The sequence below is a fragment of the Arvicola amphibius genome, chromosome 3 (assembly GCF_903992535.2).
Source record: "Arvicola amphibius chromosome 3, mArvAmp1.2, whole genome shotgun sequence".
NCBI classification, from domain to species: domain Eukaryota; kingdom Metazoa; phylum Chordata; class Mammalia; order Rodentia; family Cricetidae; genus Arvicola; species Arvicola amphibius.
This window is the reverse complement of record NC_052049.1, coordinates 113,784,520-113,796,434: the sequence shown is the minus strand read 5'-3', so window position 1 is coordinate 113,796,434 and position 11,915 is coordinate 113,784,520. Positions and strand designations below refer to the sequence as shown.

General features: G+C 50.8%; 1 protein-coding gene across 1 annotated transcript in view; it reads right to left on the bottom strand.

Moving 5' to 3' along the window:
• Nucleotides 1-220: 220 nt before the first annotated feature.
• Nucleotides 221-11,915, bottom strand: part of Dscaml1 (DS cell adhesion molecule like 1) — a 330,756-nt gene continuing 319,061 nt past the window's right edge. The window contains exons 21-33 of the mRNA XM_038323307.1: nucleotides 11,707-11,860; nucleotides 9,973-10,090; nucleotides 9,506-9,669; nucleotides 9,147-9,245; nucleotides 8,348-8,536; nucleotides 7,448-7,735; nucleotides 5,808-5,963; nucleotides 3,737-3,767; nucleotides 3,436-3,554; nucleotides 3,041-3,193; nucleotides 1,882-2,076; nucleotides 1,076-1,387; nucleotides 221-696 (exon numbers count right to left, since the gene is read on the bottom strand). Coding sequence (XP_038179235.1) covers nucleotides 221-696; nucleotides 1,076-1,387; nucleotides 1,882-2,076; nucleotides 3,041-3,193; nucleotides 3,436-3,554; nucleotides 3,737-3,767; nucleotides 5,808-5,963; nucleotides 7,448-7,735; nucleotides 8,348-8,536; nucleotides 9,147-9,245; nucleotides 9,506-9,669; nucleotides 9,973-10,090; nucleotides 11,707-11,860 — 2,454 coding nt within the window. The remainder of the gene's footprint in view (nucleotides 697-1,075; nucleotides 1,388-1,881; nucleotides 2,077-3,040; nucleotides 3,194-3,435; nucleotides 3,555-3,736; nucleotides 3,768-5,807; nucleotides 5,964-7,447; nucleotides 7,736-8,347; nucleotides 8,537-9,146; nucleotides 9,246-9,505; nucleotides 9,670-9,972; nucleotides 10,091-11,706; nucleotides 11,861-11,915) is intronic.

Below are 11,915 nucleotides of genomic sequence, written 5' to 3'. Positions count from 1 at the left end.
GATTTGTTTTGTGCCCTGGCTTCATGGAGAAGAAGAAAATAGTTTCATTTGTACAAAAGAGTCCTATGTACAAGTGTTCATGACTTGGGGGTTTCTTTTTCACGTCTTTTTTTTTCGTCTGTGAGTTTAATATAAATAATTCAGGAAACAGCCATGTTGGTGTGTGAGGCTGGAGGTGCAGAGATCCCAGTGTGGAGCCCTTCTCTTGATGCCAGCACTCCTACACCAGGGTGTAGGATTTGGAGTAGGCTCCAGTCCCCTGTTTCTGAGATCGCCCTACCCCTGGGGTGCTCATTTCAAGTAGCGAGTCCCTGGAACCCCCCATTTTGGTGTGTGGGCCTCCGGCCCTTGGAGGTTCAGTGCTGGGGGCTGGAGGGGCAGCACTAGGGGCAGGAGGAGGCTCACTGGGGGTAGGACCAGGTGCTGGGGGTGCCGTGCCGGCTGGGGGTGCCGGCATAGCCAGAGTCCTCTGAGGTAAGGTGGCCGTAGAGGTGGCAGCAGGAGCCCCTGGATGGGGGAGACCCAAGGGCTTGCTGGCAGGGTCCAGAGTGAGGTGCCGGGCCTGGGTGTGGTAGGCTCGAGGCAGATTCCTCATGGAGGCCTCTCGGGGTGGGACCACAGGGCAGGGCTCCCGCCCGTCTGCCTTCCGGAAGAAGGCCTCTGACTTGGTGTACAGCGGCAGGTTACAGTAGTCACCTGGAATCACAGAGGCAGAGAATATGAGGGTCACAAGCCTGGGGACACACTCATTCGATCCCTGCCTACCCTCACCAGATTAAGAGGATCACCACTCTGTAACAAGCCCCTCCCCATGTCAGTCATGTATGTGTATGTGACTTTTTTTTTCAGTGCAAAGGAGATAGTATCATTTGAATTACATACAGAAAGTTAAGCTCAGAGAGGTTAAGTGACTTGTTTAAAACCACGCAGATATGAAATGAACATGGTTCCGAGCCATTCTCAAGCCTTTGCTCTTGCACTATTGTCGGGGATCCAGGGTAGGCTGGCAGGATAAGATCTAGAAAGGGCTTGTGTGGCTGGGGAGCAGAACAGGAGATGTGGGCTGAGCACTCACTCTTGTTGGCTCGGTGAGGGATGGGCACAGCCACATTCTTGCCCCGGTCAGCATCCTGCGGCTTGGGTGGAGAGGCGGTGAAGCGACAGATGCCAGGTTCTGAGGGTGTGCTCATGGACGTCATACTGTCGGCGTTCTCGTTGGTGCCTGTGGTCATCTGGTCAGAGGAGCTGTCTGAGATGAAGCATTCCGTGATTTCAAACTTGGCGTGTTGCAGCTGTTCCTCCAGCTTGGCGTGCTCGTAGGCCCGGGCCAGCTCCTCGTAGGTGGAGGAAGCGCTCTCAGTGGACACCATGCTGTTCCGTCCTTTGTCTGGAGACACGGAAGGGGTGGAGTTGAGAGAAGAGGAGTATGGGAATGGCACCATCCCTGATTCAAGCAGCCATTTGAAAGTCTGGCCATGAGGATGCTGTTCTCCCCCCAGGAGGGAGGCGGGGGGGAGTGGCAGTGGTGGTGTAAGTGATATCATTGGCTGATGAAGAACAGAACCTTTCTTGGTCTTAAAAAAAAAAAAAGCAACCAATCCCCGTAATACCATCTCTTTCTTTAACAAGTGTTCCATGCCCCATTGTTTTTTACTAATATTTTTTCGGGGAGATCAAAATAAAACCATTGACCAAGCACAGTCAAGTGCTCCCTCCCTCCCCAGCCCTCAGTACACAGGGAGTCGGTGGATAGCTACGAAGGCAAGTAGTGTGGATGTTAGACAACAGGCTGGTTATAAGGAACTGGGAAAAGGAAAGTGGGCAATGAATGAGGGGACCTAGAGGAGGATGGATGGGTTGCAGGCGGGTCCCTAGACACACCTGTGTCTTGAGATAGACTGGCACTGTAGCTGTCACTCTCGGTGACAGTCACGCCGTGCTGGGAACCTACAGTGCGCCAGTCGGAGGTGAGGGTTCGGGCAGGGGTGGAGGCCTGGCACTTGGTCAAGGTCCACTGGCTAGAGTACCGGTTCCGGGTGCTGTGGGCTGATTTCACATTCTTCCTGGACACTGGGTCTACACAGAAGGAGGCAAGACATAGCAACCTCCAACTGAGGGCACTTAGGCACAGGCAGCTGGCGCTTAGCACAAAGAACAGTGGGAAGAAAAGGTAGTGGCAGAAGCAGTCACAGAGGCTCTCCCGGGAGTGCTGGCCATGCTGGCCTGAACACGTGTAGGAGTAGTGGGTGGCGCCGTGATCCCCACCCCTCCCCAGCATTTCCTTTTACAGGGGAAAGAATGGGATGCTCTGTTCTGTGGCCTGCTAGCTGTCATCCCCTAGGTCCTTGATGTAGCCCTTCCTTGTGTCTGGAGTCACTGTTTGTGACAGAAAGTCCTGGGACAGTATGAAGACCCAACCTCTGCCTCAGATTTCTAGGTAAGGATACTGAGAGCCAGAGAGACAAGATTAGCAATGCCCAAGGACATTTATAGCAGGATGTCTGCAGTCGAGGCCTCCAGACTCTTAACTCCAGAGCCTTGTCTGCTCTTCCAATCCATTCCATTGTATGTATTTTCTTTCTCTGTGGAAAAACGTATGTGTATGTATGTGTGCGTGTGTGTGTGCGTGTGTGTGCATGTGTAAGCCAGAGAATGATGTCTGTTGTCATCCACCTGCCTGGTCTTTTAAGCTAGGTTCTCTTGCTAAAACTGGAGCTTACAAATTTGGCTAGGCTGTCTGGGCACGCATTGAGCTCTATGAATGTGCCTGCTTCTGCATCCCAAGAGCTGGCGTTACAGATGTGTATCTCTGTCCCTGGCTTTTTATATGAGAAATGGGCTTTTGTAGAGGCACTTTACTGTCTGAGTCGGCTCTCTAGGCATCTCTTTCTTTCTTTCTTTCTTTCTTTCTTTCTTTCTTTCTTTCTTTCTTTCTTTCTTTCTTTCATTCATGTTTTAAAATCAAAACTCTACCCCATGCTGAGTGACCCCCATCCCCCGCCCCAACTCTCATAGGACTGCCTCTGCGATTAATGCATACTGGTTCCTGGCCGGATGTCTGACATGTCGATGAGGGGTCCTGTGCTCTGGATGAGGGCTGGGTGGTGCAGAGAGACACCAGTACAGAAGCTCTGTGGGTTGACCGCTTGGCTGAACTCAGCGTCAGTTACGGGGATGGTGGCCTTGTCATCTCCTAAAGGGAGAAAGAAATCACCTGAAGTCCTCCTCCAGTTTTTCTTTGTCTTTATCCAGTGCTGAATACCAGATCCAGAGAGGCCAGCAGCTCTCTCCATTGGTCCTTGAGAAGAGCTGCAGTGAATTCCGGGGCTGCTGAGTGGGCGGGGCTGCAGCTAGAACCCTGGCATGCCATGGGGCTTGCATTGACCTCTATGGGTTGTGGTTTTTGGGGAAGCACACCTAGAACAGGTCACTCACCCAGCTGCTTGATGCCCTCTTTGTCCTCAATGAGCAGCTGGACCCTGGGGATGTCAATGTGGAGCCGTGGACCCTGGGGTGGCCCTTTCACAGGGGTGTCAAAGCTTCGATTGTTCTTGCTGTGGAGGAAGGAAAGGAAGTGGGTGACTCAAGAACCAAAGAAGGTTGGGGCAAGGGACTTTTCAGAGCAAAGGGACATTAGAAACCTTTTTCAGTGGTTCCAATAATAAGGGAATTGAGGGATCAGGATGGGGGGATCAGAGGGAGGGGAGCAAAGAGAAAGCAGCTAAATGACACTGACCTTATCAGCATTTCTGCCAAACTCTTTGCATCTGCAAAACAATAGAGAGAGGTAGCTGGGTGAGAATGGAGCTCAAGCAGGAGGACTGAAAGAGCCATGTGACTAAGTAGGGACAGTGTCTAAAATGGCAATGGTCTACGGAGTGGAAGGAGCAAGGTAAAGACCCACAAGACAGCAATGATAAGATTTCATTGTTCCCAGTTTGGTGTTGGCTAAGGTCTGGCTCCCCTTTCTTAGATGCCTCCCCCAGATCCTCCCCAGCCCCTATCTAATAGAGAGCTCTTCCTATACCTAGACTGAGCAAGTTTTCTCTCCATAGGGAATGGGGCTTTGAATCTCACTGGGACTCTTAGGTGATGATACTGGAGGAGAGGGGAATCAAAGGGTCTATCTAATGTATCAGAGCCCAGAAGAAGCTAAAAATGATCTGTCAAAGTGGAGACAATGGTACACCTGCATCCAACCATCCATCCACCTAACTGTCCACCCAACCATTCACCCAGCCATCAAGCAAAGGATAACCAGCCTACAGTTTACAACCCTAGTGAAGCTAGAATCCTCTTCCAGAAACAGATGGAAGCTGATGCAGTGGGAATGGGAGGAGAGGAGGGAGGGGGAACTGGGATTGGAAAACAAATAAATAAAATTAAAAAAGAAAGCAAAACAAGAAAAAATATTTACCCATCTATCCATCCACTGATCCAACTATCAGTGCTTCCAACTATTTTTTTTTGTTTTTTGAAACACGCATAAATTCTGAACTGTTCTCAAACTTGAACTTCCTTTGAAGCTGAGGATAATCTTAAATTTCTGATCCTCCTGCCCTTGCCTCCCAAATGCTGGGTTTTACTGGTGTATACTATCATGCCTAGCTTCTGCAGTTCTGAGGATCAAACCCCAGCGCGCATGCGTGTGAGATAAGCATTCTTCCCACTGATCTATAGCCCCAGGAGCCTCATCTAATTATTTAACCATCTACCCAAACAGCACTCCAACTATTGACTCATCTATGCAACAACGCATTCAATATCCAACCATCTTTCCATTTATACATCCAACTAGCCATACTACTATGCAACCACCCACCCAACCATTTATATAATTATCCCACCATCCAGATATTCTTTTATCCAACTATATGGATGGGTATACCATGAATCAAATTGTTACCTGTTATCTATCAAAATATCAAAATACCCTTCCTCCTGTCCACCAACCCAATCAACCATTTATGTATCCAAACCATCATCAAACCATTTATCTATCCATTCTTGTATTTAGACATCTATCAACCATATATTCATATCATCCATTTAAATGTTCAGTCATTCATCCAACTATCTAAGGATTCATTCACACAGCTATTCACTGAATGATCCATTCTTCCCTCCCCTCTGGTCCTGAATGCCATGGAGAGGTTAGTAATTCCCTCTTCTGTGCTACTGCTGTCTCCTGGCTTCTCCCATTAAGCAGTGAACTCTATAAGAATATAGCTTGCCACTTCTTCACCTTACATCTCTATCCTTCAATAGTATCTGCTCTGCATCAGACTCAAATATTTTTCCAGGGAGTGAGCAAGCATATGAAGTAGCTAGTTGGTGCTAGATACTGTACTAGGTCCTGGGACAATCAAGAAACACCAGATTCATTTATGCTGGACTATGGTGTTAAGTGTTGAAAGGGAACAATATCCAAAATATTTCACATTTGGCACAGCATGTAAACCTCCCAGCCAGGAATTGAACAGAGTTTTAGAGAGATGTGTTTGCTAATGATATGGAACTATTTGCATATGTTAATAACCATATGTTAATAACCAATATGGCTTTACCAGTGTGGACTTGTATAAATGTCAGCCCTAGTTGGGGCAGGCACAAAATCCTGGGGCTATAAAAGGAGAAAGCTATGAACAACTAAGGCAATTTAAGAAGGTTTGAGTGGCAGGGCTTCCTTTTAGAGGACACATGCTCTGGTCTCCTGCCCAGGTTGTTCTGTGGTCCACTGAAGGGTGGTCAGTATGACTGGGAGTCACCACCCTCTCTCCCTGAAAGCTGATAGAAAAGCCCCTCACCTCGAAGCCTCTTCAGCCGTTTCTCCTTCCTCTTCTTCCGTACAACAAAGAGCAGGGCCACCCCTAGGGTGGCCAGGATGACAGGGCAGCCAATGGTGAACAGCTTCTTCACATCATCCCCTTCACCTTGAGCAGACTTGATGGGCGGGATGGTGCCTGAGTGGGGGAGAGAAAAGACTCAGGTGGTGCTGTGAGCTGACAGAGTCCCATGAGTGGGGAAGGCGGTTGTCCTTGGTCTCTGACCCCCCCCCCCACCTCCCAGTCCAGAGTTGTAACCCTCCCCTCTGCTTCCCTGACAATGTCCCATCAGGACAGCTGGGAGCAGTTATGTAGCTTTTATGTTTTATTAATGACTTTCTGGTTCTGTTCTAGAATTTTCCTGATCTTCTCTCAGGCTATTTTTTTTTTCTGCATGGCGAGGTTTAATGTATAATTCTAGGGTATGTGGGGTGGGAGCTAGGGGTGGGGAGTAGGAGGTGTTGATGGGATTACATCCCACATCCATTGGGTATTGGGGGAACAAAACAAGGAGATCAGTCAGGAGAAGTAGGGGTAGATTCTGCTGAAGATCCTTCTCCTGATGAAGAGTAACTCCTTCATCTCCCCAGCATCTCACTCTGTCTCTGTTACTCCCACCACAAGCAGCATTTGTGTCCCTGGGTGCCTGCAGGAGGGCGATGACAGACTCTATCCAAATAACCCTTTGCAAAACCCCGATCCTTGGTCCTTGCCTGTTTTCCAAGCTGGCTTACGAGTCATCTTCTACGTGAAGACTTTCTTATTGGGCCATCTCCTGAAGACGGCTGTTGTTCTGTTTTCTTAGTATATAGGTAGACTGAACTTAGCTTGTGACAACTGGCACCTAAGAGTTTAACTTTCTTTTTCTCCAATGAGTGTGTGCATGTGCTTGCGTGTGCATATGTGTGTGTGTGTGTGTGTGTGTGTGTGTGTGTGTGTAAAGCATCCTCATGAAGTAGATATCAGTTAGGTGCTCACCTATGCTCTTGTATATATTTCCCAGACTTCCTTGCAGTTAGCTTAGAGTCACATGATTATTTGGAACAAACAGAGGTTGAAAAAGAAGTGATGATTTTTTTTTTCTCAACTAGAGCAAAGACCTGGGTTTGGTCCCCAGCCCACACATGAACACATGCATGTCCCTTGAAGGCAGTTAAGAATTAATGTGCCTTTTTTCTTGGGGAAAGGGCCATGTTTAAGGTGGTGTAGCTAACAGGTGGTAGCCAATCAGCTCTCTCAGGACTTTATCAGAACAAGAGACTCTTCACTGGGTGGAGAAGCCACCAGCCTCTTGGTATTTGCTACTGCAGAACAGGCTCACTATCTTGACCAGTACACTCTGCTAGCAGAGTCCTCAGAGGGTAGGGCCTCAGTTCCATCTTGGCTTACCTCTCCCACTCCACCTCCCTGAAGCAATGGACAGCAAGAACTGCATCTTTAAAGACTCCTCTGCCTCTCAGGTCTGGCCGCCAGTAGATCTGCCCACTACCCACCTGCTACCAATCTGCTGGTCTCTCTGTCTTGCTCCTTAGCCCTCTACCTTGGGTTTATTCCTGTCTGTTTCTATTTGTTCATCTCTTTAGGTACCTTGGAGCTGTCCCAGCCCATCCTTTCCAACTCACTGCCATCGTAGTCCAAGGTGGCAAACTGGGCGGTCTCGTTGCCACAGCCAGCGCTGTTGCAAGCCCTCATGCGGAGCTCGTACCACGTGGCCTCTCGAAGCTCTGTCAGAAACACCTCTGTGGAGCTGTTGGCCCGGACGCCCTGCCAGGCCCAGGTCCCCTTGGGCCGATACTCCAGGACAATGGTTGTAATGGGGCAGCCCCCATTGTTCCAGCCCTGCAGGTTAAGCCGAGCATGTGTGGAGTTGATGTGGGTGAAGAGGTGTTGGTCTTTGCTGAAGGAGGGTTCTGGGGGACCAGAAGGGGAGAGATAGGTTAGGGGGACCTAGAAAGAAGAGATCTGTCATCTATCTGGGATGGCTTTTCTTGGGGCAGCTGAGGCTGCAGCAGGGTACCCCAGGAGTGGGGAAATGAGAGGAGTAAAGGCCCTAGAGTGGGGGTCCCAGCATTGAAGGTGAGAGGCGGGAGGAAGGAAGAGTGCCAACCCTGGGATCCTCCTGGTAAGTACGTAGAATCTCTTTATCAATCAGTAAATCAATCAAGTTTGACAAGGTCTTGGGTAGCCCAGGCTGGCCTCTAACTCTCTAGACAAAGATGACCTTAATTTTCTGATTCTCCTGCTTCCACCTCTACGAGCCAGGATTACAATTTATGTGGAGCTGGACTGAACTGGGTGCTCGTGCCTGCTAGTTACCACCCCCACCCCGGTCCAGACCAGTTTCTCTTGGTGATGAGAGTATACTGAGATGCTCTGGTGATGGGAACAAGGCCTCTAGTCCCCTATGCTCTTGGCTCCTCTTCCCCGTGATAGTCATTCTCCACCCACTGCTGTGGGCTCACCATCCCACCCGCCTCCCTCCTGAGCCCTGTTCCTCATCGCCACCCCTGGCCCAGCCTCACCCCGCCCGTGAGTCTTGGCCTCGATGATCTCGCTGATGCGCCCAGAGCCCACACTGTTCTTGGCTGCCAGCTTCACCTTGTACCACGTGCCGCACTTGAGGCTGTCCAGCTTGAAGGAGCGCTCGCTGGAGCTGATGAACACATCCTTCCACTCCTCACTGTTATCCACTGAGTACTGCAGCACGAAGCCTGCAGGAGGGGTTGGCTCAAGTGGGCAAAGCAGAGAAGGGCCAGGCTGCAGAAACCCAGCCTGGACTCCAATGGAGTGCATAGGGAAGGGCATATGCAAATGAGATGCAAAGTTGGAGGCCTTCCGGTCTAGTGCTGGGTGAGTTTGGGTCCCTTCATAGCTCTGGCTTTAGGTTTAGAGAGCTGGCAGGCCTAAGACACTGACCTACGAGGGATAGGGAGTGTGACCAGCAGTGTCCCCATTTGGGAAGAGCCTTCTTGAAGTACGCTTTTAGCCCCACCTCAGACGATTGAACCCTGAGCTGCATCCTTACAAGATCTCTGCTGAGTCACACACACACACTCTTGTTTGAGAGGCACTGACGTCATGTTTGTCTGCTTTGAAAGACTGAGAAACCTAGGCCCGGAGAGGAAAACACTTTCGATGTGCTCCGATTCCAGATGGAGGGGGTGGGAGTACTTTCCATGTGCACCCGAGTACCTCCTGTTCTGAATCACCCTCCCTATCTTCCCTCGGGATTGCAAGACCAAGTATTAGAAATAGGTGAAGCTCTTCTCTTGCCCTGGGACTTCAGAATTCCCTCTCCTCCCTATCCAGACCTCTCCTTACCTCTGATAGAGCTGCCCCCATTGTCCCCTGGAATCCAGGTCAGAGTGATGGAAGAGGCTGAGGTTTTGGAGACAGTGAGGCGGGGCTGGTCTGGGGGAACTGTGAGAAAAAGCCACCAGCTGTCAGTGGAAAAGGTTACTCCTGTGGCAATGATGGAGGTACTGAGGGCCATGACAGGAAGGACTGGCCCTTCCACATCCCTTCCCGCTACTCCTCCCTCCTCTCCTTTTCCCACCTTGGTTCCCGCAAGGTCTAACTCCCAACACCCAGGGTTGTCTTTCTTGGTCACTCAGTCTCTTTAACAGGATGGAATTACTGTCTCTGTTGCCACTTGAACAACCTGCCTTGCAGAGTCTCACCTTGCACCAGCAGGTTGACGATGATGGTATCAAAGCCACCAGTGTTGGTGGCTGTGCAGGTGTAATAGCCCGAGTCTTCAGCCTTCACAGCACGAAGCAGCAGCGTGCCATTTGTGTGGATGAGCCGGTGTCCATCCAAGGACATGGGGATTGCGGAGTCTTCACTGCCAGACGAGGAGGGGGCATGGGTTATGGCACACACTCTCTAGGGCTGGGGCCCTCCCCGCAGTGTGGGGGCAAATAGAAGAGGGGCAGGAGGAGGTTTCAGAGGATCTGGGGTTCCTGGGCCTTTGTTCAGGACTTCCCAAGAATTTCCAGTGATTCCCAGGAAGTTTATCGACCGGGGGAGGTGCAAACTCATCTGGACACTGTCACATGCCGTGTAGAACTGCCACAGGGCAAAAGGATGACCAAGCAGCTCTCCATTTCACAGGGGCCATGCCATCCCTCCAGGGCCCATCACATACCTGTCCTTGGTCCACTTCACAGCTGGGGCTGGGTCTCCCACGGAATTGCAAGGCAGCCGGACGTCTTTCATCCAGGGTGTTGTTACAGTGCCTCCGAATGAGATGATCTTTGCCGGGGCTAGAGCAAGGAGAACATGAGGGTCACCCTGCTTTTAAACCCTTCCCATTTCCCTAGTGCCTTTCCCAAGGCTCCCCACATTAACAATGCAAGTCAGGGGAGACTGTTTGATAAACTGGTGCAAATGGTCCTGTGACAAAATGGGGCCAGTGTGCCAGGGCTCAGGAGAAGAACAGACAGGATCTGGGGTCTGCTGGTTTGGGGAGAGAGAGATGGCGTGTGACGAGACCTCCCAAGATTCCAGGCCGTTTAAGTCGTGATGGTGTTCTAGCAGGGCCAAGGCAAGTTGGATAGGAGAGGCTGTGTGTACATATGTGCACACATATGTATGTATGTACTTATGTGAGTTTATATAAGAGTGCTGGAGGTGCAGTGGTGTTCAACTGTTCTACCTCATGAAATGCTTGTGTACATATTGGAGTGTGTTGTATTTAATGCCCACAGGGGCGGGGTCAGACTTCTGCCAAGACCTCAGGTCTTAGGACCTCGTCCTGGGAAGATGGCAGACTCTAAGCTCCTTCCCTTCCAAAGAAGATGAAATCTGGAGACAGGGAAAGGTTGGTGGTGTCCTGAGGAGAATAAGGGGAAGTGAGGATGCTGGAGTGGCTGTGTGAGGAGCTCTGACTCATAGCTACAAGGGACAGCACATTTCAACTGTCTCAGATGGTCAGACCGCACAGTCGGATAGACGGTTGACAGTAGCACAGTCGGATAGACAGTTGACAGTAGCACAGTCGGATAGATGGTTGACAGTAGCTGAAGGTTGCAGGTGTGAGCCCCTGGCTTACCACAGACCCTCAGTTGGACACTTGCTGGCTCTGCCTCTGTGGCCAACAGGGGGGCTGCTCTCATCCCAGAGGGTGGGGCTGGGTCAAGGCAGACCAGTACTGAGACCCTAGCCTAGAGAATCAGGTGAGCGTGAACTTGACTGGGGAGGGATGGGACAGGAGGAAGGGCCCAGGAGACCAGAGACACTAGTAGACTTGACGTTCACTGGTGTTAGCTCTGCTCCTGGGCCAAGATGAAAACAGCCATAGTTCTACTGTGTGACTGATCCTGGGGTTTGGGCTGGGGCCTCAGAGCTGTCATTCTCTTAAAAGTACGGGAGTTCCTACAGACCATGCCATCCCTTATGTCCTGATCAGAGATGGGCCAGGCCTGCCCTGAGATAGTCTTGTTCTCTGGCGGTGGAAAAAAGAGCATTAGCAGAGAGAACCTTCTGCCTGCTGTTTCTGGTTGCATCATGAGACTCTCTCTGGAGTCCCAAAGACCCCATGGAAGCATCAGTGTACTCCATATCCCGAGAAGCCCCTCTTCCAGGAGCTGAGTACTAAGACCAAGGTCTCAAGTCCAGGGGAGACTTTGCATCGTAGCCACGGTGCCCCTGTGAGAGCAGGCCTGACTGTAGCCTGTTGTGTGACTTTCCTAGAGTCAGGGGGCAGCAGAGGCCTATTCTTTGGTCGATGCAGAAGGGAGACAAGTAAGTGGCCAGCTTCTCACAGGCACAGTCATAGGTAGTGGGCAGGGGACATAGCTCTGTTTGGGAAGAACCAGAATTCTGCAAATGAGCTTCTGGAAGTTTCTACCAACCCCTAACCCAGGCCCAGACCTCTCACCCTTGCCAGCAGGCTCGATGGTGACCTTCTCGCTGCTGTTCCCCCTGCCTGCAGAGGTGACCGCGGCCACCCACAGCAGGTACTGCTGTCCTCGGTTCAGGTGGGCAATCCTGTAGAAGAGTTGTTCTGGACTCGTCTCGTACTCACTGGGAGCCTGTGGGGCAGAGGCAAAGCCACAGTATGAAGGAGAAGCCAGGCCTTGGACCCCA